This window comes from Pongo pygmaeus, chromosome 2 (assembly GCF_028885625.2).
Source record: "Pongo pygmaeus isolate AG05252 chromosome 2, NHGRI_mPonPyg2-v2.0_pri, whole genome shotgun sequence".
In the NCBI taxonomy this organism is placed as follows: Eukaryota; Metazoa; Chordata; class Mammalia; order Primates; family Hominidae; genus Pongo; species Pongo pygmaeus.
The window spans coordinates 104,340,005-104,366,277 of NC_085930.1; the positions used below are offsets into that span (position 1 = coordinate 104,340,005).

Consider the following 26,273-nt stretch of genomic DNA (forward strand, 5'->3'; position numbering starts at 1 on the left):
GGCCATTTGTGTTTTTAATTTCTTAAAATATTGAGCCACTGCGTTATTTTATTTTATTTTATTTATTTTTTGAGACAGAGTTGCTCTCTGCCCAGGCTGGAGTGCCTAGTGGCATGATCTCGGCTCACTGCAACCTCCGCCTCCCACGTTCAAGTAATTCTCCTGCCTCAGCCTCCTGAGTAGCTGGGATTACAGGCATGTGCCACCATGCCCAGCTAATTTTTTTAGTTTTACTAGAGATGAGGTTTCACCATGTTGGCCAGGCTGGTCTCAAACTCCTGACCTCAGGTGATCCACCTGCCTTGGCCTCCCAATGTGCTAGGATTAGCCACCACACCCGGCCCAGTGGATAATTCTAAAGCACTTCTATTTACATAAATTGCTTTGTGAGTAGCTATCATCCATATAAATTATGAACTACTTCTTAGCCGCATGGTGGAAAAAATAGATAAATGTTACAACTAACAATCTTTTTTTTTCTTCTCTTTTTCTCTTTTTGAAGCCGCTATGTGAAACAGCCTTTACCTGATGAATTTGGCAGCTCACCCTTGGAGCCAGGGGCCTGCAATGGCTCCAGGAACAGCTGTGAAGGTGAGCATGCACCATGCTCTGTGGCTGTGACTGACCAAATACCTCCTGATTTCTCTCTTCTTCTAAAGGTGTTATACACATGGGAGAAGGGGGTTGGGACTGGTTTGGGGCTCTGCCTACAGCAGCAGACTTAGGAGTTAGGTCTACAACATTCTTTTTTTTTTTTTTAATTAAGTATTTATTGATGATTCTTGGGTGTTTCTCGGAGAGGGGGATGTGGCAGGGTCATAGGATAATAGTGGAGAGAAGGTCAGGAGATAAACACATGAACAAAGGGCTCTGGTTTTCCTAGGCAGAGGTCCCTGCGGCCTTCTGCAGTGTTTGTGTCCCTGGGTACTTGAGATTAGGGAGTGGTGATGACTCTTAAAGAGCATGCTGCCTTCAAGCATCTGTTTAACAAAGCACATCTTGCACCGCCCTTAATCCATTTAACCCTGAGTTGACACAGCACATGTTTCAGAGAGCAGGGGGCTGGGGGAAAGGCCATAGATCAACAGCATCCCAAGGCAGAAGAATTTCTCCTAGTCAGAACAAAATGGAGTCTCCTATGCCCACCTCTTTCTACACAGACACAGCAACAATCTGATCTCTCCTTCCTTTCCCCACACGTCCCCCCCTTCTTTTCAACAAAACCGCCATCGTCCTCATGGCCCGCTCCCGATGGTCGCTGTCTCTTGGGAGCTGTTGGGTACACCTCCCAGACAGGGCGGCCGGGCAGAGGCGCTCCTCACTTCCCAGACGGGGCAGCCGGGCAGAGGCGCTCCTCACATCCCAGACGGGGCGGCCGGGCAGAGGCGCTCCTCACATCCCAGACGATGGGCGGCCGGGCAGAGGCGCTCCTCACCTCCCAGACGGGGCGGCCGGGCAGAGGCGCTCCTCACCTCCCAGACCGGGCGGCCGGGCAGAGGCGCTCCTCACTTCCTCCCAGACGGGGTGGCGGCCGGGCAAAGGCGCTCCTCACTTCCCAGACGGGGCGGCCGGGCAGAGGAGCTCCTCACATCCCAGACGATGGGCGGCCAGGCAGAGACGCTCCTCACTTCCTAGACGGGGTGGCAGCGGGGCAGAGGCTGTAATCTTAGCACTTTAGGAGGCCAAGGCAGGCGGTTGGGAGGTGGAGGTTGTAGCAAGTGGAGATCACGCCACTGCACTCCAGCCTGAGCAACATTGAGCATTGAGTGAGCGAGACTCCGTCTGCAATCCCAGCACCTTGGGAGGCCGAGGTGGGCAGCTCACTCGAGACCAGGAGCTGGAGACCAGCCCGGTCAACAAGGCGAAACCCCATTTCCACCAAAAATACAAAAACCACTCAGGCGTGGCGGCACGCGCCTGCAATCCCAGGCACTCGGCAGGCTGAGGCAGGAGAATCACAGGAGCCCGAGGCAGGGAGGTTGCTGCGAGCCAAGATCATGGCAGTACAGTCCAGCTTCGGCAACAGAGGGAGACCGAAGAAAGGGGAGAGGAAAAAAGAAGGAGAGGGAGACAGAAGAAAGGGGAGAGAGAGGGAGAGGGAGCAGGTCTACAACATTCTACTCTGCCAGTGCCTGTTGTCCAACTTTGCTACCTTGTGGAATCTTCCTTTTTTTTTTTCCCAGATAGGGGTCTCATTCCTGTCACCCAGTCTGGAATGCGGTGGTGCAATCATGGCTCACTGTTACTTCAGACTCTTGGGCTTAAGTGATTGTCCCACCTCAGCCTCCAGAGTAGCTGGGACTACAGGTACATGCCACGACACCCAGATAATTTTTAAATTTTTTGTAAAGATCAGGGGTTGGCCCGGCGCGGTGGCTCACGCCTGTAATCCCAGCACTTTGGGAGGCCAAGGAGGGTGGATCACGAGGTCAGGAGATCGAGACCATTCTGGCTAACACAGTGAAACCCTGTCTCTACTAAAAATACAAAAAATTAGCTGGGTGTGGTGGCGGGCGCCTGTAGTCCCAGCTACTTGGGAGGCAGGAGAATGGCATGAACCCGGGAGGCAGAGCTTGCAGTGAGCCGAGATCGCGCCACTGCACTCCAGCCTGGGCCACAGAGTGAAACTCCGTCTCAAAAAAAAAAAAAAAAAAAGACCAGGGGTCTTGCTATGTTGCTTAGGCTGGTCTTGAACTCCTGACCTGAAGTGATACTTCTGCCTTAGCCTCCCAAAGGGCTAGGATTACAGGTGTGAGCCACCCCACCTGACATGTCACTCTTCTTTTTGGGACTTAGGTGACTCAGTGGCTTTATTTCTGTAAAACCATATATGTCTTTCAAGCTAGTGCTGTAAATTTTTTCTTTTCTTTTTCTTTTTTTTTTTTTTTGAGATGGAATCTTGCTTTGTCGCCCACGCAGGAGTGCAGTGGTGTGATCTTGGCTCACTGCAACCTTTGCCTCCCGGGTTCAAGCAGTTCTCTACCTCAGCCTCCCAAGTAGCTGGGATTACAGGCACATGCCACCATGCCTGGCTAATTTTTGTATTTTTAGTAGAGATGGGGTTTCACCATCTTGGCCAGGCTGGTCTTGAACTCCTGACCTCATGCTCCACCCGCCTCAGCCTCCCAAAATGCTGGTATTACAGGTGTGAGCCACCGTGCCCAGCTTTTTTTTTTTTTTTTTTTTTAAGAGTAGGGTCTTGAGGCTGGGTGCGGTGACTCACACCTGTAATCCCAGCACTTGGGGAGGCTGAGGTGGGCGGATCACGAGATCAGGAGATCGAGACTATCCTGGCTAACACAGTGAAACCCCATCTCTACTAAAAATACAAAAAATTAGGCGTGGTGGTAGGCACCTGTAGTCTATGCTACTTGGGAGGCTGAGGCAGGAGAATGATGTGAACCCGGGAGGCAGAGCTTGCAGTGAGGCCGAGATCACGCCACTGCACTCCTGCCTGGGCGACAGAGTAAGACTCCATCTCCCAGAAAAAAAAAAAAAAAAGAGTAGGATCTTGATTATCACCCAGTCTGGAGTGTAGGGGTGCAATCATGGTTTACTGCAGCCTCAACCTGCCAGGTTCAGGCTATCCTTCCACCTTGCCCTCCTGAAGTACTGGGATTACAGGTGTGAGCCACTGCGCCCAGCACATGAATTCTCAGTTGCAGATGGGTGCGATGGCTCATGCCTGTAATCCCAGCACTTTGGGAAGCCAAGGCAGGCAGATCATCTGAGGTCAGGAGTTCGAGACTAGCCTGGCCAACATGGTGAAACCCTGTCTCTACTAAAAAATACAAAATTAGCCAGGCATGGCAGCATGTGCCTGTAATCCCAGCTACTTGGGAGGCTGAAGCATGAAAATCGCTTGAACCCAGGAAGCGGAGGTTGCAGTGAGCTGAGATTGCATCACGGCACTCCAGCCTGGACGACAGAGCAACATTCCATCTCAAACAAAAACAAAAACCAGCAAAAACAAAAAATTATCAGTTGCAAAACCAAATGTCCAGATTCCTCCAAGACATGCAGTCCTAGAAAGTGAGAACTGACTTTAACTAATTAATTTATTTCTATATGTCGTCTACTTTGTTGGCCAGGCTGGAGTGCAGTGGCACAATCTTGGCTTACTGCAGCCTCGGTCTCTTGGGTTCAAAGGATTCTCCCACCTCAGCCTCCTGAGTAGTTGGTACTATAAGTGTGCGCCACCACACTTGGCTAGTTTTGTATTTTTAGTAGAGACGGGGTGTCTCCATCATGGCCAGTCTGGTCTCGAACTCTGGACCTCAAGTGATCTGCTCGCCTCCGCCTTCCAAAGTGCTGGGGTTACAGCCCTGAGGCACTGTGCCCAGCTGAGAATTTACTTTAAAAATAATGACCACAAGGCTCTGTCATCAAGAGATACTCCAAATTATTTTTGGCATTTTAGGGTTGAATACGGCTGGAATACAGTGGCACAATCATGGCTCACTGCAGCCTTGACCTCCTGGGCTCAAGCAATCCTCCCACCTCATCCACCTGAGTAGCCAGGACTACAGGAACGTGTCACCATGCCCAGCTAATTTCTTTTTCTTTTTTTTTCTTTTTTGTAGAGACAAGCAAGTTTTTCCCATGTTCCCCAGGCTGGTCTTGAACTCCTGAGTTCAAGCAATCCACCCACCTTGGCCTCCCAGAGTGCTGGGATCATAGGCGTGAGCCACCACACATGGCCAACATTTGGATTCTTTTTTTTTTGAGACTGAGTCTCGCTCTGTCACCCAGGCTGGAGTGCAATGGTGGGATTATAGGCGCCCACCACCACGCCCGGCTAATTTTTGTATTTTTAGTAGAGATGGGGTTTCACCATATTGGCCAGACTGGTCTCAATTTCCTGACCTCAGGTGGTCCACACACTTCGGCTTCCCAAAGTGCTGGGATTACAGACATGAACTACTGCACCTGGCCTCAATATTTGGCTTCTTATTCTTGCCCGAAATGTTATGTTCATTTCCCACTAGGGATAAACAGGAATATATTTCGTGTATAGGTCCACCAGCAGAGGTGTTGGAATGGTAATAGTAGTCTCTGAACAGACCCTGGGTGATCTGTGGCACTCTGGAAGCTAAGGCACTTTGATGCCCAGCTGAAGGTGTGGGGTGGACTTGAACAAGTCACTTCATCCCTCTGAACCTTGGTTTACCTGTCTGCAAAAGGATATCTGCTTCACAGATCTGCAATTACAATTTGAGGTCATGTGATTACAGGACAGGGCACATGAAAGGCACTCAATCAGTAACAACATCTTGTGAGTGTGTTTGCTATTTTTACTGCTAACCCTGCTTCTTAGGTATGTCCGGGACAATGAGTGTCACCTTTTGAATCCTACAGGTGAATCTTGGTGTGTAGATTTCAGACCTTGTTTAAGCACAAAGGTTTTTTTGTTTGTTTGTTTTCTTTTGCTCTGTCGCCCAGGCTGGAGTGCAGTGGCACAATCTCAGCTCACTGCAACCTCCGTTCCCTGGGTTCAAGCCATTCTCCCACCTCAGCCTTTTGAGTAGCTGGGAACTACAGATGTGTGCCACCACGCCCAGCTAATTTTTCTTTTTTTTGTAGAGACAGGGTTTCTGCATGTTTCCCAGGGTGGTCTTGAACTCCTGGGCTCAAGCAATCCATCCACCTCAACCTCCCATCGTGCTGGGATCATAGGCGTGAGCCACTGTGCCCGGCATAACCACAAAGCATTTTTAACGTCTGCTGCCATGGCTCCTTGTTAGGCCTGTGACTGCTGACCTTTAGGTCCCCTGCTGATTCTCTGAGTGACTTTAGGTAGCTGCTTTCAGTGGATCCTGCTTTTTCTTTTTCTTTTTTTTGAGACGGAGTTTTGCTCTTGTTGCCCAGGCTGGAGTACAGTGGCGTGATCTCAGCTCACTGCAACCTCCGCCTCCCAGGTTCAAGTGATTCTCCTGCCTCAGCCTCCCGAGTAGCTGGGATTACAGGCACCTGACACCATGCCTGGCTAATTTTTGTATTTTTAGTAGAGATGGGGTTTCACCATGTTGCTCAGGCTGGTCTTAAACTCCTGACCTCACGTGATCCACCCACGTCAGCCTCCCAAGGTGCTGGGATCATAGGCTGCTTTTTTTCTCATCCTGTGAAATACAGTCCATGGCATTTAATTCAGACTGCATTGGCCCAAGGCTCCTGGCATTATCCAGGTAACTGGCAGCCAGTGGCATGGGCCAGGACAGAGTTCTTATAAGCATGAGGGCACTGCTCATTTCCTGAGTGGGACTGAGGCAGTTTTGGGTTCTGCCCTTCTCCGAGAGGCAGCAGGCAGGGCAGGTTTTTTCTGGCCAGTGTAGGAGGGGGACAGGCTTATTGTGTGTAAAGGGACAGTGTCATATCTCAGGAGTTAAGCAAGTTCGGAAAGGAACCTCCATGAGAGCCAGGGGTTGTGGGCTCTTAAATAGCACATTCTCCTTTTCTCAGAATTTCCATTTTTACTGATCAAGTATGTAGATTCTTTGTTTTAAATCTGCTCTTCTCTGTTACTTTTACACCACCTTTTGGAGCGGTCCCCATCTTTGCTAAAGTTACTTATTTGATACTTTAACTTTCCCTTTAGACTGTGTGCTCCCCTTATGGAGCCCTGGAACCTAGCATGGTACCTGCACCTAAGAGACCTTTAGTAAATACTAAAGGAAAATTCAGGATAGGTTCTTTTCTGGAGGAACTGAAGACTTAATATTTGTGTTTATTATAATATTTGAAAATAGCTGGGCCTGGTGGCTGACGCCTGTAATCCCATCATTTTGGGAGGCCGAGAGGGCAGATCACTTTAGGGCTGGAGTTCAAGACCTGCTTGGCCTACATGGAGAAACCCCGTCTCTACTAAAAATACAAAAATTAGCTGGGTGTGGTGGTGCGTGCCTGGAATCACAGCTATTCAGGAGGCTGAGGCAGCAGAATTGCTTGAACCTGGGAGGCGGAGGTGGCAGTGAGCCGAGATTGCACCACTGTACTCTAGCTTGGGTGACAGAGTGAGACTCCACTTCCAAAAAAAAAAGACAATTGACCTTTAAGTTGTGTTTCTTGGCCGGGTGCAGTGGCTTGCACCTGTAATCCCAGCACTTTGGGAAGCCGGGGCAGGCGGATCATGAGGTCAGGAGCTAGAGACCATCCTGGTGAACACGGTGAACCCTTGTCTCTACTAAAAATACAAAAAAATAGCCAGGTGTGGTAGCACGCACCTGTAGTCCCAGCTACTTGGGAGGCTGAGGCAGGAGAATTGCTTGAACCCGGAAGGCGGAGGATGCAGTGAGCTGAGATCACGCCATTGCATTCCAGCGTGGACGACAGAGTGAGACTCCGTCTCAAAAAATAAATAAATAAATAGGGCCAGGCACGGTGGCTCACGTCTGTAATCCTAGCACTTTGGGAGGCCAAGGCCGGTGGATCATCTGAGGTCAGGAGTTCGAGACTAGCCTGACCAACATGGTGAAACCCCGTTTCTACTAAAAAAATATAAAAATTAGCCGGGCATGGTGGCACACGCCTGTAATCCCTGCTACTCAGGAGGCTGAGGTAGGAGAATTGCTTGAACCTGGGAGGTGAAGGTTGCAGTGAGCCGAGATCGTGCCATTGCACTCTAGCCTGGGTGACAGAGTGAGACTCCATCTCAAATAGATAGATAGATAGATAGATAGATAGAGTGGCTAGAGTGAGACTGTCTCGGATGGATGGATGGATGGATGGATGATGGATGGATGGATGGGTGGAAGGAATGGATGGAATGGAAGATAGTGTTTCTCACCAAGCTGTCTTCTTGAGTGTTGAGTATGTGTTTCATTTAAGCCCTTTTCTCTCTGTGGGCCTAATGGTGAAGTTGCAAGAGTGAGAGACCATGTGCTGTGATGGCCAGTAGACAGGATGGCAGGGCTTCTGAATCTCATTGTGCCTGCAGGTGGCTCATTTAAGCTCTCTGAGACTGTGCCTCCTCATCGTGGAATAGCAGTGCCCAGTCTGCCTGTCTTGCAAGAGTGTGGTGAGAATCACATGTGAATTCAAGTTAAATGCAAAGGAATAGATTTAACTTCATATACACAGAACAAAATCTAGAAGGAAACACCATAGTTATGTATTAAATAAAATTTTTAACATTGAAATGGTGGGAAATTATATACATATTGTTTTCCATTTATGTGCCAGGAGAAGATGAGGAAGAAATGGAGCATCAGGAAGAAGGCAAAGAGCAGCTTTCAGAAACAGAAGGCAGTGGGGAAGATGAGCCAGGAAGTGACCCCAGTGAGACCACCCAAAAGAAGATCAAAGGCCAGCCCTGCCCAAAAAGGCTTTTTACCTTCAGTCTTGTGAACTCCTATGGAACAGCTGACATAAATTCACTTGCAGCTGATGGAAAACTACTTAAACTCAACTGTAAGCACTTTTTCTGACCTTTCAAGCTGGGCTTTAGGGACTTAGGATCTGTTTGAAAATCCTTACACTCGACACTCACTGCATTGGGCTTTCACAGTCTCTGTGCCTCCAGGAGCAGCACTTGTATGATCCTTGGCTTGAAGCCCCCTAAGGACTGTTTCAGAGATCCCTCTACCTTTCAGGCTTTTCTCCTCAGTCCTCGATGACCTCGGAGGAAAGTAGGTCTCCCTCCACTCCCTCTGCAGGAATTTGCTGTGGGTCGATAACCTTTCCCGTGGCCACTCTTGGCAGCAACATTTCCCCATACTTGCTCACTTATAAGAATAAACGCATATTTATTTTGTTCATTAATACTCACGAAATGTGACCCGTTCAGAGGATGGTCATGGATTTTGTAGCCTCACCGACACATGGAGGTTGTAATGGGGACTCTTCTACAGACAGGAAGAGGCATTCTGAGGGGTTGTGTGAAAAGCATAATTGGCCAGTGAGGACACCTCTGCCAGTTGGGGGAGGAGAAGCATCTCTGTCTTTCAGCTCCCTTCCCACCTCACCCTCCTGAGTAGCTGAGGCTACAGGCGTGCACCACCACACCCAGCTAATATTTGTAGTTTGTGTAGAGACAGGGTCTCACTACGTTGCCCAGGCTGGAATGCCTTGCAAATTCTAGCCATCTTCTCAAACTCCAGTCTTTGACTCTTCAGCTTAATCTTCCCCTTTCTCCCCTGTGCTAAGTCCTGGAAACTGCCTGCAGGCAATAAGCTAGGGCGATGTAGGGGTCTCTTTTTTTTTTTCCTTCTGTCAGGGATCTCCTTCCTGTTCTATCCAATGTCTGAAAACAATTGTTTCATCCATTTTGTCAGGTTTTTTGTGGTTTATGGTAGGATGATAAATCTGGTCCCTATTACTCTGTCTTGACCTGTGCCCTTTCAGAATTCTCCATAGTTAGTTCCTTTGTAGTTTATCTGTATCACTGAGGAAGTCTTTGCCAAAGGCTTTTTGGGGCTGGGGGTCAGAAGGGCTGGCCCATTGCAGAGCATTGCTCTTGGCACTGGCTGCTGATGGGGGAGAAGGTGTTGATGGTGTGGCCTGAGTGTGGTCCTTCTCACTCCTGTCACTTGGAGAGCCTCTCCTGTTGCTTGCCATTCCATAACAAGTGATATTTTGGTCCTCCTCAGCTCGATCTACACTGGCCATGGATTGGGACAGTGAAACTCGGAGCCTTTACTATGATGAGCAAGAATCTGAGGTAGGTCCCTCGGGGTTCGTGGCTGGTGGTGTTTGCTGGTTTCTGCTCTGGATGTGGACTGCGATCACTTTCACCAGTTGGACAGCAATTTAGCAAGTTATATTTAAGACTGAGAAGGAAAAGCACTTCAAGATTTTGTCATTTTATGTTCAGAGGCTCTAGAAAGTGTACTACATTCCAGGTGGGAGAGCCTCTGTAGGCCTTCCTGTCTTAATGCAGTAAGATCTCTTTCTCCAGCAGAACTGAGTGCTTTGTTTCCCATAGGCCTACGAGAAGCATGTGAGCATGTTGCAGCCTCAGAAGAAGAAGAAGACCACAGTGGCCCTGAGAGACTGCATTGAGCTCTTCACCACCATGGAGACCCTTGGGGAGCATGACCCCTGGTACGCAGCTCCTCACTGTCTGGGCAGAGGCCCCATGCACCCCAGGACTCAGATCTGCTAGGGCCATCTGTGCACATAAACCCCTTCGTATTTGGATGTGTCACTTCTTTATATAGCCAACCCTACAACATAATCCTCTGTGAGTTGAGGTTTCCTAGGAAAGCCGTCACTCCATTTTGGAAGACAGGTCCCTGGCCAGAAGCAGTAGTGTTGAGTGCTGACCGAGAGGATGGCAGCTATCAGGGGACTGCAGCTGTGCCTCCATGCATGAGTGCCCAGGTGGCACTGGCTGCCGACTTGCCCTACTAAGTGGAGGTTTCTCTTTTTAGGTACTGTCCCAACTGTAAGAAGCATCAACAGGCCACAAAAAAGTTTGACCTATGGTCCTTGCCCAAGATCCTGGTGGTCCACCTCAAACGTTTCTCCTACAACAGATACTGGAGGGATAAGCTCGACACAGTCGTAGAATTCCCAATCAGGTGGGTCATGGTGACTACAGTGTTAGGAACATTTAAAAACAGGCAGAAGATCTTGGCACTGATTGGCTGAGTGGTTTGCCACCAAAAACTTTTCTGAGTAAGGATGTATGTTGCCGGGGTCTAGGAGGTCAGAGTTTAGCTGTAGTTACCCCTCCCGTCCCTATCCTCCCATCTTTGGGGAAGAGACTCTCCAGTGGAAGCATTTGCCTAGACACAGGCTGCTGCCAGTCACCCCTGCCACTGCTAGTTTCCCTCTCGAGTCACTTAGGCCACCTAACTGGCCTTCCTGTCCATCATCTGTCACAGGTAGCCTCACCTTAGCAGAGGCAGCACAATAGGGGACAAGGCAACCAAGAATAGCCTGTCAGGGAGAGTTGGGTTATTATTGGGGGCTGCAGGTGGGCTGCACACCTGCCATGATCCTGTCCCTGGGGTAGGGACTGGGACTGACTGTCTACTCATATCCTCTCAAGCCCCACAGTACAGACTATAACTAAGAACAGGAAAGTAAGTCAACACATAGATGTTCCCTGGCTGGGCACAGTGGCTCACATATCATCAGTTTGGGAGGCTAAGGTGGGAGGATCACTTGAGCCTAGGAGTTCAAAACCAGCCTGGGCAACATAGAGAGACGTCCTCTCTACAAAAAATAAAAAATATATTTAAAAAAAATAGGCTGGGCACAGTGGCTCATGCCTGTAATCCCAGCACTTTGGGAGGCCAACGTGGGCGGATCACAAGGTCTGGAGATCAAGACCATCCTGGCCAACATGGTGAAACCCCATCTCTACTAAAAATACAAAAGTTAGCTGGACGTGGTGGCGCACACCTGTAGTCCCAGCTACTCAGGAGGCTGAGGCAGGAAAATCGCCTGAACCTAGGAGGCAAAGGTTGCAGTGAGCCAAGATTGCGCCACTGCACTCCAGCCTGGTGACAGAGCGAGACTCCATCTCAAAAAAAAAAAAAAAAAAAGAGGCCGGCACAGTGGCTCACACCTGTAATCCCAGCACTGTGGGAGGCCAAGGTGGGCAGATCACTTGGGATCAGGAGCTGGAGAGTAGCCTGGCCAACATGGTGAAATCCTGTCTCCAGTAAAACTACAAAAATTAGCTGGGTGTGGTGGTGCATGCCTGTAATCCCAGCTACTAGGGAGGCTGAGGCAGGAGAATTGCTTGAACCCACTAGGCGGAGGTTGCAGTGAGCCAAGATTGTGCCACTGCACTCCAGCCTGAGTGACAGAGCAAGCCCCTGTTTCCAAAAAAAGAAAAAAGAAAAAAGGGAGTTGCCCACAAAATGTGGATTTTAAAATGCTTTCTAGGGGAAAGAATAGATACGTGAAGTATAGCATGTCAGCAGGAGACTCCAGGTGATGGATAATAAGTATTTGTTGTAAAAATTCTTTATCTTGGCTGGGCGCAGTGGCTCACACCTGTAATCCCAGCACTTTGGGAGGCTGAGGTGGGCAAATCACGAGGTCAGGAGTTTGAGACCAGCCTGACCAACATGGTGAAACCCCATCTCTACTAAAAGTACAAAAAAAAATTAGCCAGGCATGGTGGCACATGCCTGTAATCCCTGCTGCTCGGGAGGCTGAGGCAGGAGAATCACTTGAACCCAAGAGGCAGAGGTTGCAGTGAGTCAAGATTGCGCCACTGCACTCCAGCCCGGATGACACAGCGAGACTTCGTCTCAAAAAAAAAAAAAAAATTCTTTATCTTTTCTGTGTGTTTGACAATTTTTAAATAAAATATTGGAGGAAGAAAGCTTTCTGGGGCCTGTTTTGGTTGAGTTTAAATTATTATGGCACCAACTGTAATTCTGTTAAGAACAGCCATTTCTGCATACTTGCTGAAGCCCTCTGTGTGTATCTCTAGACCCTCATCACCATTTTGTCTGGTGCTGGAGTTATCCAGAAAGGTTCTCCCATTTTTTTTTGTTGTTGTTGTTCGTTTTTTGTTTTTTTTTTTTTTGAGACCGTGTCTCACTCTGTCGCCAGGCCAGAGTGCAGTGGTGCGATCTTGGCTCACTACAACCTCTGCCTCCTGGGTTCAAGCGATTCTCCTGCCTCAGCCTCCTGAGTAGCTGGGACTAAAGGCGCCTGCCACCATACCTAGCTAATTTTTGTATTTTTAGTAGAGACGGGGTTTTACCATGTTGGCCAGGATGGTCTCAAACTCCTGACCTCATGATCCACCCACCTTGGCCTCCCAAAGTGCTGGGATTACAGGCATGAGCCACTGTGCCCAGCCTTTTTTTTTTTTTTTTTTTTTTTTTTTTTTTTTGAGACAGAGTTTCACTCTTGTCGCCCAGGCTGGAGTGCAATGGCAAGATCTCGGCTCACTGCAACCTCCACCTCCCGGGATCAATCGATTCTCCTACCTCAGCCTCCCAAGTAGCTAGGATTACAGGTGTGTGCCACCATGCCCGGCTAATTTTTGTGTGTGTGTGTGTGTGTGTGTGTGTATATATATATATATATATATATATATATATACACATTTTTTTTTTTTTTTTGAGACAGAGTCTTGCTCTGTCGCCCAGGCTGGACTGCAGTAGTGCGATCTTGGCTCACTGCAAGCTCCGCCTCCCGGGTTCACGCCATTCTCCTGCCTCAGCCTCCCGAGTAGCTGGGACTACAGGCGCCCACCACCACGCCCAGCTAATTTTTTGTATTTTTTAGTAGAGACAGGGTATCACCGTGTTAGCCAGGATGGTCTCAATCTCCTGACCTCGTGATCCGCCTGCCTTGGCCTCCGAAAGTGCTGGGATTACAGGTCTGAGCCACCGTGCGCAGCCTAATTTTTGTATTTTTAGCAGAGACAGGGTTTCACCATGTTGGTCAGGCTCGTCTCGAACTCCTGACCTCAGGTGATCCACCTGCCTTGGCCCCCCAAAGTGCTGGGATTACAGGCATGAGCCACCGCACCCAGCCCCATTTTCTAGCCTGAATATGTCAGTGGTCAGAACATGGATCCTAGGGTCCCTTCCATCTTGGTCTCTCTCGAATAGTTTGAGTGCCTCCCTGTGTTCTGCCCTGTTGCATAACAGAGGTTGCTGGGTTACTCTTAACTGCTTTGTCTGGGTTTAACATATTCAATAACTATTTTTGTGTTTTGTGCTCAGAGGGCTGAACATGTCCGAGTTTGTCTGTAACCTGTCAGCAAGGCCTTATGTGTATGACCTCATTGCCGTGTCCAATCATTATGGAGCCATGGGGGTTGGCCACTGTAAGTATTGACATCTGCTTCCTTCTGAGATGTTGAAATGTGCTCAGCCATCATCTCTAACCAGTGGACCAGGCATTGCCCTAAATGCTTTGCTTATGCAGTTTCACAGGCTTCATGCTGCAGGCTTTTTTCATACTGATTCCCCTCTCTGTTTTTTTTTAATTCTTTTTTTTTTTTTTTTTTTTTTTGAGACGGAGTCACGTTATGTCGCCCAGGCTAGAGCACAGTGGCGCAATCTCCGCTCACTGCAAGCTCTGCCTCCCAGGTTCACACCATTCTCCTGTCTCAGCCTCCTGAGTAGCTGGGACTACAGGCGCCCGCCACCACGCCTGGCTAATTTTTTGTATTTTTAGTAGAGACCGGGTTTCACCATGTTAGCCAGGATGTTCTCGGTCTCCTGACCTCGTGATCCGCCTGCCTCGGCCTCCCAAAGTGCTGGGATTACAGGCGTGAGCCACCGTGCCTGGCTGGTTTACTCTTTTTTTGAGACAGATTCTCACTCTGTCACCCAGGCTGGAAAGCAGTGGTGCAGTCTCGGCTCACTTGCAACCTCCACCTCCCAGGTTCAAGTGATTCTCGTGCCTCAGCCTCCTGAGTAGCTGGGATTACAGGTGCGTGCCACCACACCTGGCTAATTTTTGTATTTTTAGTAGAGACAGGGTTTTGCCATGTTGCCCAAGCTGGTCTTGAACTCCTGGGCTCAAGCGAACACCCTGCCTTGGCCTCCCAAAGTGTTGGGATTACAGGTGTGAGTCACCGTGCCCAGCCAGTGTTCATTTTTATTTGCTGATTTTTGCACACAAACATACCATTTGGGCAAGTTTCTCATCCTCAGTTTTCTCGTCCATGAGGTTAGGCTGGTTGTGTGAGGGTCCACATTGGGCCTACAGTTGGAACTTCAAAATTGAAAGCCACCGTTGCTGCTATTGTGTCAAGCACAGACTGTGTGAACTGGCCTTGGGCACCTTCTCTGTTGCCCTTTCCCATGATCCTCACCACCACTTTGTGCAGCCTATGCTTAGTGAGGAAACTGAGACTGGAGTGTTAGACACCTTACCTAAAGCCACACAGTAAGCTGACACTGGAAATCAGATCTCCATTGGATTCTGTAGTTTCTGAGAGTTGGGTGGAGCAGGAACTGGGCTGAGATTGCTGTAATAAACACATCCTGCTTGGGAATAGTGTAAAGTCAAGACAAGAAGCATTGCCTGTGGGAAATGCTTGAATCATTGTGGGAAACTGTTACCCAACCACAGACTCTGGACTCCTAGGTTTTAGAGAAAGATAAATTTTTTTTTTTTTTTGATATGGAGACTAAGGTATGTTGTTCACATCCCAGCTCTGCAAACCCAAACACCCAATGTTCCCCTAACTGGGATTATTCTGCAGGCTGCAGAGGCACTAAGCATTCTGTTGATGTTAGTAGCCACCTGCCTAGACGCAGTGGGGGAGATTGACTTGGCGTGTCCTTGTGAGAGCTATTGTTTTGCTTAAATCTTAGAAGTTTCAGCTCGTTTTATGGGTTCCCTGGTTTTGGATTATTGCACATAGCCATCCTGAAGATTGGCACTGAATAGCTCTATTTTTTCGATTAGTTTCCCAAAATTATAGTTTAAAATCTTGGTCCCTGACAGCTCCATTTTTAGCCTTTTGATCCTTTTTGAGAAGGAACAGATTAGAAAAGAAGGTGAGTTGTTTTTTGGTTGTTAAGACACACACCGTAAACTATTTTTAATTTCAGGGGTTTTGTTTTGGGGATTTTTGTGTTTATTTAGTGCAAGCCTAATAAGCTAACCAGATTAATTCTCTGGAGACTGCTAGAGTATTTTCTTTGTTGACTTGGCAGACACTGCATATGCGAAGAACAAACTGAATGGGAAATGGTATTACTTTGATGATAGCAACGTGTCCCTGGCCTCTGAGGATCAGATAGTGGTGAGTAGGCCATGATATGTGGTTCTTCCTCATGTCTTTATGGATTAAAGCTGGGAAGAGCCTCTATCAGGCTAGTTGGTTATTTCATCATCCTGATGTGACAGTGGGAGCTAGGTGTGACAGAGCTGGCTGGCATTCCTTCAGGGACCTTCATAAATGAGAAGCTCAGCTCTCCTCAGAGTTCTCTGCACAGGCTCCTTCCATTCCCTGCTGCCTGGCAGGGGCAGCCATCCTCAGGTGGAAGGGTCTCCTCTGTGTGGATATGGCAGATCCTTGAGGGTTTTGGACAGCTAGAGAAAAGCTGGGGAAAATGGGTGATTTTTCCAACCACTAAATGGTCTTTCCCCCTCTTGTATTTCAGACTAAAGCAGCTTATGTGCTCTTTTACCAACGTCGAGATGATGAATTTTATAAGACACCTTCACTTAGCAGTTCTGGTTCCTCTGATGGAGGGACACGACCAAGCAGCTCTCAGCAGGGCTTGGGGGATGATGAGGCTTGCAGCATGGACACCAACTGATGCTGACTCCATGATCCTGCCACCTTGTAGCGCCAGTGTGATCCCCCAGGAGAACATCTTTGACACTCTGCAGACTGCTAGTGTTCTGTCTAAAAACCAGACAAGGGAATACCCTTCTTTTATGAGCAGAAGGAAAAAAAAAAAAAAGACCGTTTACCTAGAAGAAGCTATGTCAAGAGGCTGAATTATTTTTATTTTTAAACAGGTGGTGAGAAATTTCTGTAAAACCTGTGAAGCTGAAAAGGGGGTGGGATGGGGGTACACAATGGAGTATGTCTGATGGATCCCAAAGAATGGAGAGGAACACAGGCGCTGAGTATGGAGCAGCCTGGAGACCCACCCCACCTGCAGGGCTGCCCTGAGCGCCTGGATTTCTGGTTCTGATGCCGATACTGGTCACCCCAAGTAGTCTGCTCACAGTAACCCAAGCCTCAAGTAAACTCCCCTTTCCGTCGCTATGTGCACTGATAAGGGTTTATAATTTTCTGAAAGTTACCCACTGAAGCCCATTTCTCCGTTGAGTCATCTTGTAATTTCCAGCTTTCTCCCCGCTAAGGAAATGAAGATACCTAGTGTTGGGGATCCTGGCCCCTCAACCTCCTGTGGAGCCCAGCAGTTCTGTTATATCCCCTGCTACCCGAGATGAATTAAGACGGTTAAATACTGTGTGGAACTTTTATTAGATAACGCTTAAAGGAAGTCGGTACATAAAACTGCCCGGTGCTGTGTCCCGTCGAGTTGTTTCCATGTTGGCTTGAGAACAGAAATCTTTGTGGGAGCCGGGAAAGGGCTCCAGTTCATGCCGATTTAGGGCAGTAATACATTTTGGTGTTACCCAGATGCTTTCTAGAACGGGTTCTTTCCTCATCCCTGCCAAGACTCTTCCCGGGGCCCCCAGTCGAAAGCCCCGTCCCCACTCGCACCGCGGGGCCAGCCGCTGCGTGTGGGCAAGGCCTTAAGGAACCGGACGTACGGGTCCGGGCTTTTTTGTTTGACCTTTAACCTAATCCGTGGGGGTTTGGGGCCTGCGCGGGGCACGCGCATGCGATGACCGTTGGCTGGGTCGGCATCACTGCGCTGCGGGTGAGGACAAGGACGTGGCTGCCGACTCGCCGAAGGGCGGGGTGCCGGTACGGCCGGCGGCCTGGGAGCCGCGGTGGGGCGGGAGGCAGTGGCGGGGCGGGCCAGGAAGCTGTGGGAAGTGGGGCGGGGCGTCTTTGGGGCTTCTGGCAGATGGCGGGTTCCTCCGCGAGAGCCGAGAACCGCCTACTCCAGGAGGAAAGCCCGAGGGTTGTGGGTCCTGCTATAGCCAGGGCCAAGCTCCAGGAAATCGTGGCCGTTCAGGGGTAGTTTGCAGCCTCATTTGTAACATTATTGTGTTGTCCTGTGCATTTCCAATGCATTACATAAAGACATGGTCGCTTTTAGGAGAAATGTCTGAAAAACTAAGAAGATGCAGAAAGGAACTGACTGCAGCCATTGACCGGGCCTTTGAAGGAGTTAGTTATTCCCAGGAGTGCACAGGCCAGCAGAGGCTGGAACTGAGCGCCGCGCCGCTCTCCTCCTCGCTGCCCGTGCACAGGCTCCTCTGCAGAAGACATCCTCTGGCAGCTTGCTCTTCTGCTGCTCCTTTTGCTGCTGTCCTATGTGCTCCTGAGAATGAGAACCCTGCCTTTGCAACAAACCATGCCCCGGTAAATGCAAAACCACATGCTCTGTGCCCCGAGAGAAAACCTCTGACCAGCAAGGAAAATGTATTGATGCATTCCTCCATTTTGGCACCTGAAAGAGAGTCTTGGAGAACTGCAGGAGAGGGGGAAAACTGGAGAAAAGAAAATTTAAGGTGATTCTAATTTTGATAGTTTAACAGCTACAATTAAGGGGATTCTTGTTTCTGAAAAAATTGTTGAAGATCCTAGATATAGTTCATGACAGTGCTCTTGCCTCCTCTTGGCAGCTCTGTGACTGCATTTGGGGAGTTCACAGACATTCTTCAGAATCTGGCCTAGGAAACAGTTATATTTTGTGTATATGTTCCAGTTGAGGGGCTAGTTGTCAATCATTGATGTCAAACCAGTCATGGAAACCACTTTGCAGTACCCAAAGGGGTAGCGGATGTAAAATAACCGGGTTCTAAAAATAACCTTATTTTTTAAGTTGTAGAAACAAAAGTCTTAATTCCATCTTAACTCCTGTGTTTGGACACTGGGGCCTTTGATACCCTCCTTTGCCCACATTAGGGAGAGGCTGAATTGAAGGCTGGGCCCTACTTCCTGGCTTCATCTTTGCCTCTGCTCCCCACTCTTAACCCCAGAGCTTTTTGGACCATCACCAGGTCTCCTCTAGACTTTTTCTTCTCTCAAGTAACTTGAAATTGCCTGGTCCCAGGCACCTTGACTTGGAGAAGGGATGAACGTATGAGATGAAACTTCAGGCCGGGCGCGGTGGCTCACGCCTGTAATCCCAGCACTTTGGGAGGCCGAGGCAGGCTGATCACGAGGTCAGGAGATCGAGACCATCCTGGCTAACACGGTGAAACCCTGTCTCTACTAAAATACAAAAAAATTAGCCGGGCGCGGTGGCGGGCACCTGTAGTCCCAGCTACTCGGGAGGCTGAGGCAGGAGAATGGCGTGAACCTAGGAGGCGGAGCTTGCAGTGAGCCAAGATCACGCCACTGCACTCCAGCCTGGGCGACAGAGCGAGACTCTGTCTCAAAAAAAAAAAAAAAAAGAAACTTCAAAGTTCTGCCATCTTGGCTGCTTCATAGGAAGGGAATAAAGAGGCCATTTAATTGGTTCAACTCCACAAAAAATTTTTTTCCTTTCAACTCCACAAATATTTATATTGGTACTCATAAGCAGTGCAGGCCTTGCTGGGTGTGGTGGCACGCCTGTAATCTCAGCACTTTGGGAGGCTGAGGTGGGTGGATCGCTTGAGGTCTGGTGAAACCCTGTCTCCACTAAAAATACAAACATAAGCCGAGCGTGGTGGCGCACGCCTATGATCCCAGCTACTCAGGAGGCCGAGGCAGGAGAATTGCTTGAATCCTGGAGGCAGAGGTTGCAGTGCGCTGAGATCTTGCCATGGCACTCCAGCCTGGGCAACAGAGCAAGACTCCATCTTAAAAAAAAAAAAAAATGCTGGGCACAGTGGCTCACGCCTGAATCCCAGCACTTTGGGAGGCTGAGGCAGATGAATCACTTGAGGTCAGGAGTTTGAGACCAGCCTGGCCAACATGGTGAAACCCCGTCTCTACTAAAAATAGAAAAATTAGTTGGGTGTGGTGGCGGCCGCCTGTAATCCCAGCTACTCCAGAGGCTGAGGCAGGAGAATCGCTTGAACCCAGGAGGCGGAGGTTGCGGTGAGCCGAAATTGCACCATTGCACACCAGCCTGGGCGACAAGGGCAAGACTCCGTCTTTAAAACAAACAGGCCGGGCGCGGTGGTTCACTCCTGTAATCCCAGCACTTTGGGAGACTGGGGCGGGCAGATCACCTGAGGTCAGGAGTTCGAGACCAGCCTGGCCAACATGGTGAAACCCCCGTCTCTACTAAAAATACAAAAATTAGCTGGGCGTGGTGGCAGGTGCCTGTAATCCCAGCTACTCGGGAGGCTGAGGCAAGAGAATCACTTGAACCCGGGAGGCAGAGGTTGCAGTGAGCCGTGATTGCGCCATTGCACTCCAGCCTGGGGTACAAAGCGAGACTTCGTCTCAAAAAAATAAATAAATAAAAAATAAAAATAAATAAATACATAAGTAAACAAATGCAGGCTGGGTGAGGTGGCTCATGCCTGTATTCCCAGCACTTTGGGAGGCTGAGGCGAGTGGATCGCCTGAGCCCAGGAGTTCGAGACCAGCCTGGGCAACATGGCTAAACCCTGTCTCTAAAAAAGAAAAAAATTTAGTACAGTCTGTGATGCTCGTGAGTCATTATGGTAAAGCTGTTAGTCAATTTCTCCACTGATGTAGCAGTTTCCAATTGTCCTTTAATCAAAGCATAAATGACAAGGTCACCAGTAAGTTTTTGTCTGAGATTATCTAAAACTGAGTTTCCCTTCAATATTTTCTTGAAAGAGAATCTAATTCCCCACCTTTTCTCCCCCCCCCACCTGGGGGCTGCAGGAAGGATATGGAGAGAGATTTGAAGGCTGACTCAAACATGCCACTCAACAATTCTAGCCAAGAGGTCACAAAGGATCTGCTTGATATGATTGGTGAGTACAGTGGGCAAGTCCATCCTGTCCTTGGGAAGATAGGTCCTTCACATGGGTCTGAGTCAGCAAGTAGCTCAGATTTAAGAAATGCTCTTGGTCAGGCACGGTGGCTCATGCCTGTAATCCCAGCACTTTGGAAGACCGAGGAGATCGAATCATGAGGTCAGGAGTTCAAGACCAGTCTAACCAATATGGTGAAACCCCGTCTCCACTAAAAATACAAAAATTAGCCAGGCATGGTGGTGCACGCCTGTAATCTCAGCTACTCGGGAGGCCAAGGCAGGAGAATCGCTTGAACCCGGGAGGCAGAGGTTGCAGTGAGCCGAGATCACGCCACTGCACTCCAGCCTGGGGGACAGAGTGAGACTCCCATCTCAAAAAAAACAAAAAACAGAAAACACTCTCTTCTAGCTTGGGTACCATACATAGTGAGATCTGTCTCTTAAATTTTTTTTTAATTAGCTGGGCACAGTGGTGTGTGCCCATAATCCCAGCTACTAGGGAGGCTGAGGTGGAAGGATCACTTGAGCCCAGGAGTTCAAGCTATGATCATACCACTGTACTGCAGCCTGGGCAACTGTGCAAGACCCCATCTCAAAAGAAAAAACACCACCACCACTTTTTGGGGGGAGAGACAGAGTCTCATTATATTACCCAGGCTGGAGTGCAGTGGCACGATCACAGTTCACTGCAGCCTCAACCTCCCTGGGCTCAGGTGATCCTCCCAGCTCAGCCTCCCAAGTAGCCATAGTACTACACTAGTACTACAGGTGCATGCCACCATGATTGGCTAATATTTGTATTAGAGTTTTGCTATGTTGTCCAGGCTGGTCTCGAACTCCTAGTCTCAAGTAATCCACTTACTGTGGCCTCCCAGTGCTGGGATTACAGGCAAGAGCCACCACTCCCGGCCAAAACACTCTTATCTTTTTATTTGGTTTTGCTCAGACTCTGCATTGAGTAGAGAACTGAATGTTAACAAACCCTGTCCCTTCCCTCATACAACTGATTATCTTGTGAGGTGATACATAATCAGGTCATGTCATAAATGTTTAGATACATTGAGTCCCTGAAGGCAAGGGATGGTGGCCACTAGGACATGGTGATTGAGCTTAAATTTTTAGGAAACAGGACATAGGCAAAAAGGAGAGAGTAGTTTAGCTGGGGTCGGTAATTAAAGATTAGGAGAAAAGGGCTGGGCACAGTGGCTCACACCTTTAGTCCTAGCACTTTGGGAGGCTGAGGCGGGCAGATCACTTGAGGTCAGGAGTTCGAGACCAGCCTGGGCAACATGGGGAAACCCCTTCTCTACTAAAAACACAAAAAATTAGCCAGGTGTGGTGGTGCACACCTGTAATCCCAGCCACTTGGATGGCTGAGGCGTGAGAATTGTTTCAACCCAGGAGGCAGAGGGCAGAGGTTGCAGTGAGCCGAGATCGCACCACTGCCCTCTAGCCTGGGTGACAGAACGAGACTCTGTCTCAAAAAAAAAAAAAGATTAGGAGAAAAATTAGAAGTCAAAAGCTTTCCTATAATTCTACCACCCAGAGATAACCACTGTTGATATAGTATAGCATACATCCTGTCAGACTTTTTTTTCTACATACAAATCTGAATGTCCTGTATGTGAACTACATGTGCTCTATTTTTTGTCTTTTTATTATTAGTAGTAGTATTTTTTATAAATAGAGACAAGGTCTTGCTTTGTTACCCAGGCTGGTCTTGAACTCCTGGTCTCAAGTGATCCTCCTGCCTCAGCCTCCCAAAGTGCTGGGTTTACAGGCACACCATGCCAATGTGCCCTGTTTTTAAAAAACTCATACTACAGCTCCTAGTAAAGGGATGTATAACCTTGGGTGCTGCCTGAAGCTGCTGTTTCTGAAGGATCTCCAGATTATGAGGGAGGAAAGGGAGGCCTGGTGAGGGTAGGGTACTCACCCTGGGCCACAAAGTAAAACCCCTGCCAGACTGTGACTTCAGTGGCCTGAGTCTCCTCCAGTAGCCCCAGGAGGTAAACTGAAGTAATTACTGTCTCTACCCACCATCTTCATCTTCCTTGGCTTTCACCAACATCAGGGAGGTGTTTTTTTTTTTTGAGACGGGGTCTCACTCTGTTGCCCAGGCTGGTCTCAAACTCCTGGGCGCAAGTTATTCTTCTACCTCAGTCTCTCAAGTTGCTGGGATTGCAGGTACACACCACTGCTCCTGGCTAGGCAGCAGTTTGATTACCCTAAAGACCTTGTTTCCTTGTTTTTTTTCACATTGTGTCTTGTCATCCCTGAGAGCCAGGACAACCATGTACATTTCTATACCCTCCCACTTATACCTTTCTTGGGGACTGGCATATAGTTGGAACTCAGTAAGTGCTTGGGCCTGAAAGGAAGGTACCAAACCCACCTTAATTTGGCAGTCTGGCAGCCTGCCTGTCCTGGGGCAGTAATGCCTGCTTTTACACAATCCCTGATGAATGACAACCCATTCATGGTTTTTAACTTGCACCTGAAATGTCTTCAGAAACCTTCCACTGGAATTGTAAAGCTGAATGTTCTTATTTTTAAGACCAGACAAGCATCCGAACTATTGAAGAATTGGCTGGAAAAATAGAATTTGAAAATGAATTGAACCACGTGTGTGGTCACTGCCAAGATTCACCCTTCAAAGAGGAAGCCTGGGCCCTGCTCATGGACAAGAGCCCTCAGAAGGCCACAGATGCTGACCCTGGCAGCCTCAAACAGGCTTTTGATGATCATAATATTGTTGAGACTGTTCTGGACTTGGAAGAGGACTACAATGTGATGACCTCTTTTAAATACCAAATTGAGTAAGGACAGTTAATCTAAGCTTTGATTCCTTACAGCAGGAGGCTGCCCTTGAGCCTGAGCAGAAGCAGCTACAATGGCCGTCAGGGGCCACATTTCTCAAAAGGTTGGCAGAACCTGAATTACCAGACCCTTTTTAAATCCCAGTTGTGTCCCTTTTTAAGCTGTGAGACCAGTTTTTTGAATTCCATTGCTTTGAAATGTTTCCTATTACTAATTTTTTTTTTTTTTTTTTTTTTTTTTACTTTCCTTGACATCTTGAATGTGTTTTTTTGATTGATGTTCAATATACCCAGTACCCATGGTAGGTATGGGTCATGGGCCTCTGCTGTGTCTCTTAGTGTTCTTTTCCATGGGCCCCTAAAAAAGTACAGGAGTGGCCAGGCACAGTGGCTCACGTCTGTAATCCCAGCACTTTGGGAGGCCAAGGCAAGTGGATCACTTGAGGTCAGGAGTTTGAGACCAGCCTGGCCAACATGGCGAAACCCCATCTCCACTAAAAATACAAAAATTCGCCAGGGGTGGTGGTGTGCACCTGTAGTCCCAGCTGCTTGGGAGGCTGAGGTAGGAGAATTGCTTGAACCTGGAGGTGGAGGTTGCAATGAGCCGAGATGGCACCGCTCCCTTCCATCCTGAGTGACAGAGCAAGACTCTGTCTCAAAAAAATAGTAATTTAGCTGGGCATGGTGGTTCGTGCATGTAGTTCCAGCTACTTGGGTGGGGACTGAGGCGAAAAGATCACTTGAGGCCAGGAGGCGGAGGTTGCAGTGAGCTGAGATCACGCCACTGCACTCCAGCATGGGTGACAGAGTGAGACCCTGTCTCAAAAAAAAAGAAGAAAAAAAAAGGGAAGAAAGGAAACTGAATCTCAGGGAAGTGCCCACCTCCTGAGCGAATAAGAGGAAGGAATATGGGGGTGAGGCAGAGCTGGCAAAAGGCTGTTTTTTGTTTTGATTGTTTTTAAAGACCAAGTGAAGTATAGTGTAAGAAGTGGGGAAAGAGTGGAACAAGGAGTTAGATCTGCAACTGTGAGTAGTCAATTGAGATAACTCAATACCTTTGGACCTGATTGTTTTTAAAGACTGAGAGTACTATAAGAAGGGGGGAAAGAGTAGAACAAGGAGTTAGATCTGAAACTGTGAGTAGTTGATTGAGATAACTCACTACCTTTGGACCAGCCAGGGCTGTTTATAAGTGCTAAAGCCCGAACAAACCAAAGAGTCGGGGAGAGAGGCCTAACTAACAGCTGAGTGATTGCCCAACAGACTGTCTTTTAGGCCAGTGACTCTGGTATAGGGCAGGCTGCATAGCCAGCAACATCCCTTAGTGATTCCTCTGGGCTCAAAGGTGGAGGCTACACACCCACACCTTAGCAGAGGTTGGCCTGGCACCTGCTGGTGCCCCAAGAACTATGGCATGGTTAGACCCTGGCCACTTGATTGCATGTGCCTCCCCAGTGGGCGTGCCCTGGTTCCCAACCAGTTGTGGCCACTGCCACTGCCTTGCCTGGGGCAGGAGTTGAGGTTAAGGCTAACTACAGACTCCTTCCAGGCTGCCTGCCACTCAGACCCTGCAGGAGGTAGCACAAAGCATTCACAGCCTGTGGAGTCAAGAGGCCGATTTCTTCTCCCTGAGCAAGAAGAATGAAAGCAAATGAAAAGTGCTCACAGTATGCTCAACTGCCCCTGCTCAGGTGAAGAATAGCCTGTCTGGATGGAGAGATGTCAGGCTACTTGATACTAAGAAAAACAGGTCTCAAAACAGTGCCTTCCAAATAATACATGTGGATGTGGACACTCTTCTATAGACGAGGTGGAGCTTAATTCCTGTCCTTACCCCCATATTCCCACCTCATTACCACCCTTTGAAGGTGAACTAGACTTAATGATTCTTCCTACGACTAAAGTAGGAAAAGGGAAAAGTCACAAACTTATAGTGGGGAAGCCTGGCAGACACCTAACCAAGTGATGTCATTTATATGTCATGAGAGGGGTGCATCACTTCCCTGGTATTCCTACCAAAAACCCAAATTCCCAGTGTATGATCATGAGACAAATGTTAGACAAATCCAGACGTGGGGTACATTCTACAGGATACCTGGCCAGAACTGAAGACTGTTGAGATGGCCGGGTGCAGTGGCTCATGCCTGTAATCCCCAACACTTTGGGAGGCTGAGGCGGGCAGATCACTTGAGGTCAGGAGTTCAAGACCAGCATGGCCAACATGGTGAAACCCCATCTCTACTAAAAATACAAAAATTAGCCAGGCATCATGGCATGTGCCTTTAGTCATAGCTACACAGGAGGCTGAGGCAGGAGAATTGCTTGAACCCAGGAGGTGGAGGTTGCAGTGAGCCAAGATCGCATCACTGCACTCCAGCCTGGGCAACAAGCGAGACTCCACCTCAAAAAAAAAAGACTGTTGAGGTCATGAAAAATAAGGAAAGACTCAAAAACTATCAACAGACCACTAAAGACCAAGAAGACACAATGGCTAAATGCAACATGGAATCCTGGAGTGCATCCTGGAACAGAAAGAGAACATTATTGGAAAAACTGATAAAACTTGAATAAAAACTAGTGTTTAATGTATTGATGTCAGTTTCTTAGTTTTGACAAATGTATCAGAGTTATGTAAGATGTTAACATTGGAGAGGCTGAGTGAAGGATATATATGAAGTACCTTTTCTGTAAATCTAAAGTTATCCCCAAACTTAAAATGCATGTAATTATACTTTGGATCAAGTGCAACTGATCTCAAGTTTGTGAAAATGTGTATGAGCTCATGTGCAAAAAAACTTTTGGAGGTGATGGATAGGAGGGTAGAGTCTTTTTTTTTGTCATCTATATTTTCTAATTGATCTGCAGTGGACATGTATCACTTCTGTAAAGACAAAAGCAGTTAGTTTAAAAACCCTCATCTCCAGTCAACTAGCCATGGACATCCTTCACAAAGTACCTGTCCAGACCCAACTTTCAGTTTCTGGAATGGAGCCTAGGGGCCACACCAGGAGGGCTTGGAGGACCCTGACACGAGGGC

General features: G+C 48.4%; 2 protein-coding genes across 8 annotated transcripts in view; both read left to right on the plus strand.

Annotated features, from left to right (window-relative positions):
* Positions 1-16,912, plus strand: part of USP4 (ubiquitin specific peptidase 4) — a 68,334-nt gene extending 51,422 nt beyond the window's left edge. For 3 of the 5 annotated variants that reach the window (XM_054481657.2, XM_054481658.2, XM_054481659.2), the window contains 8 exons: positions 503-591; positions 8,179-8,406; positions 9,585-9,655; positions 9,920-10,038; positions 10,368-10,517; positions 13,641-13,744; positions 15,591-15,679; positions 16,041-16,912. In XM_054481657.2, coding sequence (XP_054337632.1) covers positions 503-591; positions 8,179-8,406; positions 9,585-9,655; positions 9,920-10,038; positions 10,368-10,517; positions 13,641-13,744; positions 15,591-15,679; positions 16,041-16,199 — 1,009 coding nt within the window. In that variant the 3' untranslated portion in view covers positions 16,200-16,912. The remainder of the gene's footprint in view (positions 1-502; positions 592-8,178; positions 8,407-9,584; positions 9,656-9,919; positions 10,039-10,367; positions 10,518-13,640; positions 13,745-15,590; positions 15,680-16,040) is intronic. The other 2 variants (XM_063661136.1, XM_063661137.1) reach the window with 1 other exon arrangement.
* A 310-nt stretch (positions 16,913-17,222) lies between these two features.
* Positions 17,223-26,047, plus strand: C2H3orf62 (chromosome 2 C3orf62 homolog). 3 transcript variants are annotated; one of them, XM_054481751.2, is made up of 4 exons: positions 17,223-17,329; positions 17,628-18,042; positions 20,324-20,415; positions 22,975-26,032. In XM_054481751.2, exons 2-4 carry the CDS (start codon positions 17,633-17,635, stop codon positions 23,238-23,240), a joined length of 768 nt encoding a protein of 255 aa, XP_054337726.1. In that variant the 5' UTR covers positions 17,223-17,329; positions 17,628-17,632; the 3' UTR covers positions 23,241-26,032. The 3 variants fall into 3 exon arrangements, with proteins under 3 accessions (XP_054337726.1, XP_054337727.1, XP_054337725.1); XM_054481752.2 differs by lacking the exon at positions 17,628-18,042 and having other exon boundaries at positions 17,247-17,329; positions 22,975-26,047; XM_054481750.2 differs by having other exon boundaries at positions 17,278-18,042; positions 22,975-26,031.
* The last annotated feature ends 226 nt before the right edge of the window (positions 26,048-26,273 follow it).

Coding starts and splice junctions, on each gene's coding strand:
- C2H3orf62 (XM_054481750.2), top strand. CDS start 17,597: ATGCATTACATAAAGACATGGTCGCTTTTAGGAGAAATGTCTGAAAAA. Junction 18,043..20,323: donor TGGAGAAAAGAAAATTTAAG/GTGATTCTAATT, acceptor TGGGGGCTGCAG/GAAGGATATGGAGAGAGATT. Junction 20,416..22,974: donor GGATCTGCTTGATATGATTG/GTGAGTACAGTG, acceptor CTTATTTTTAAG/ACCAGACAAGCATCCGAACT.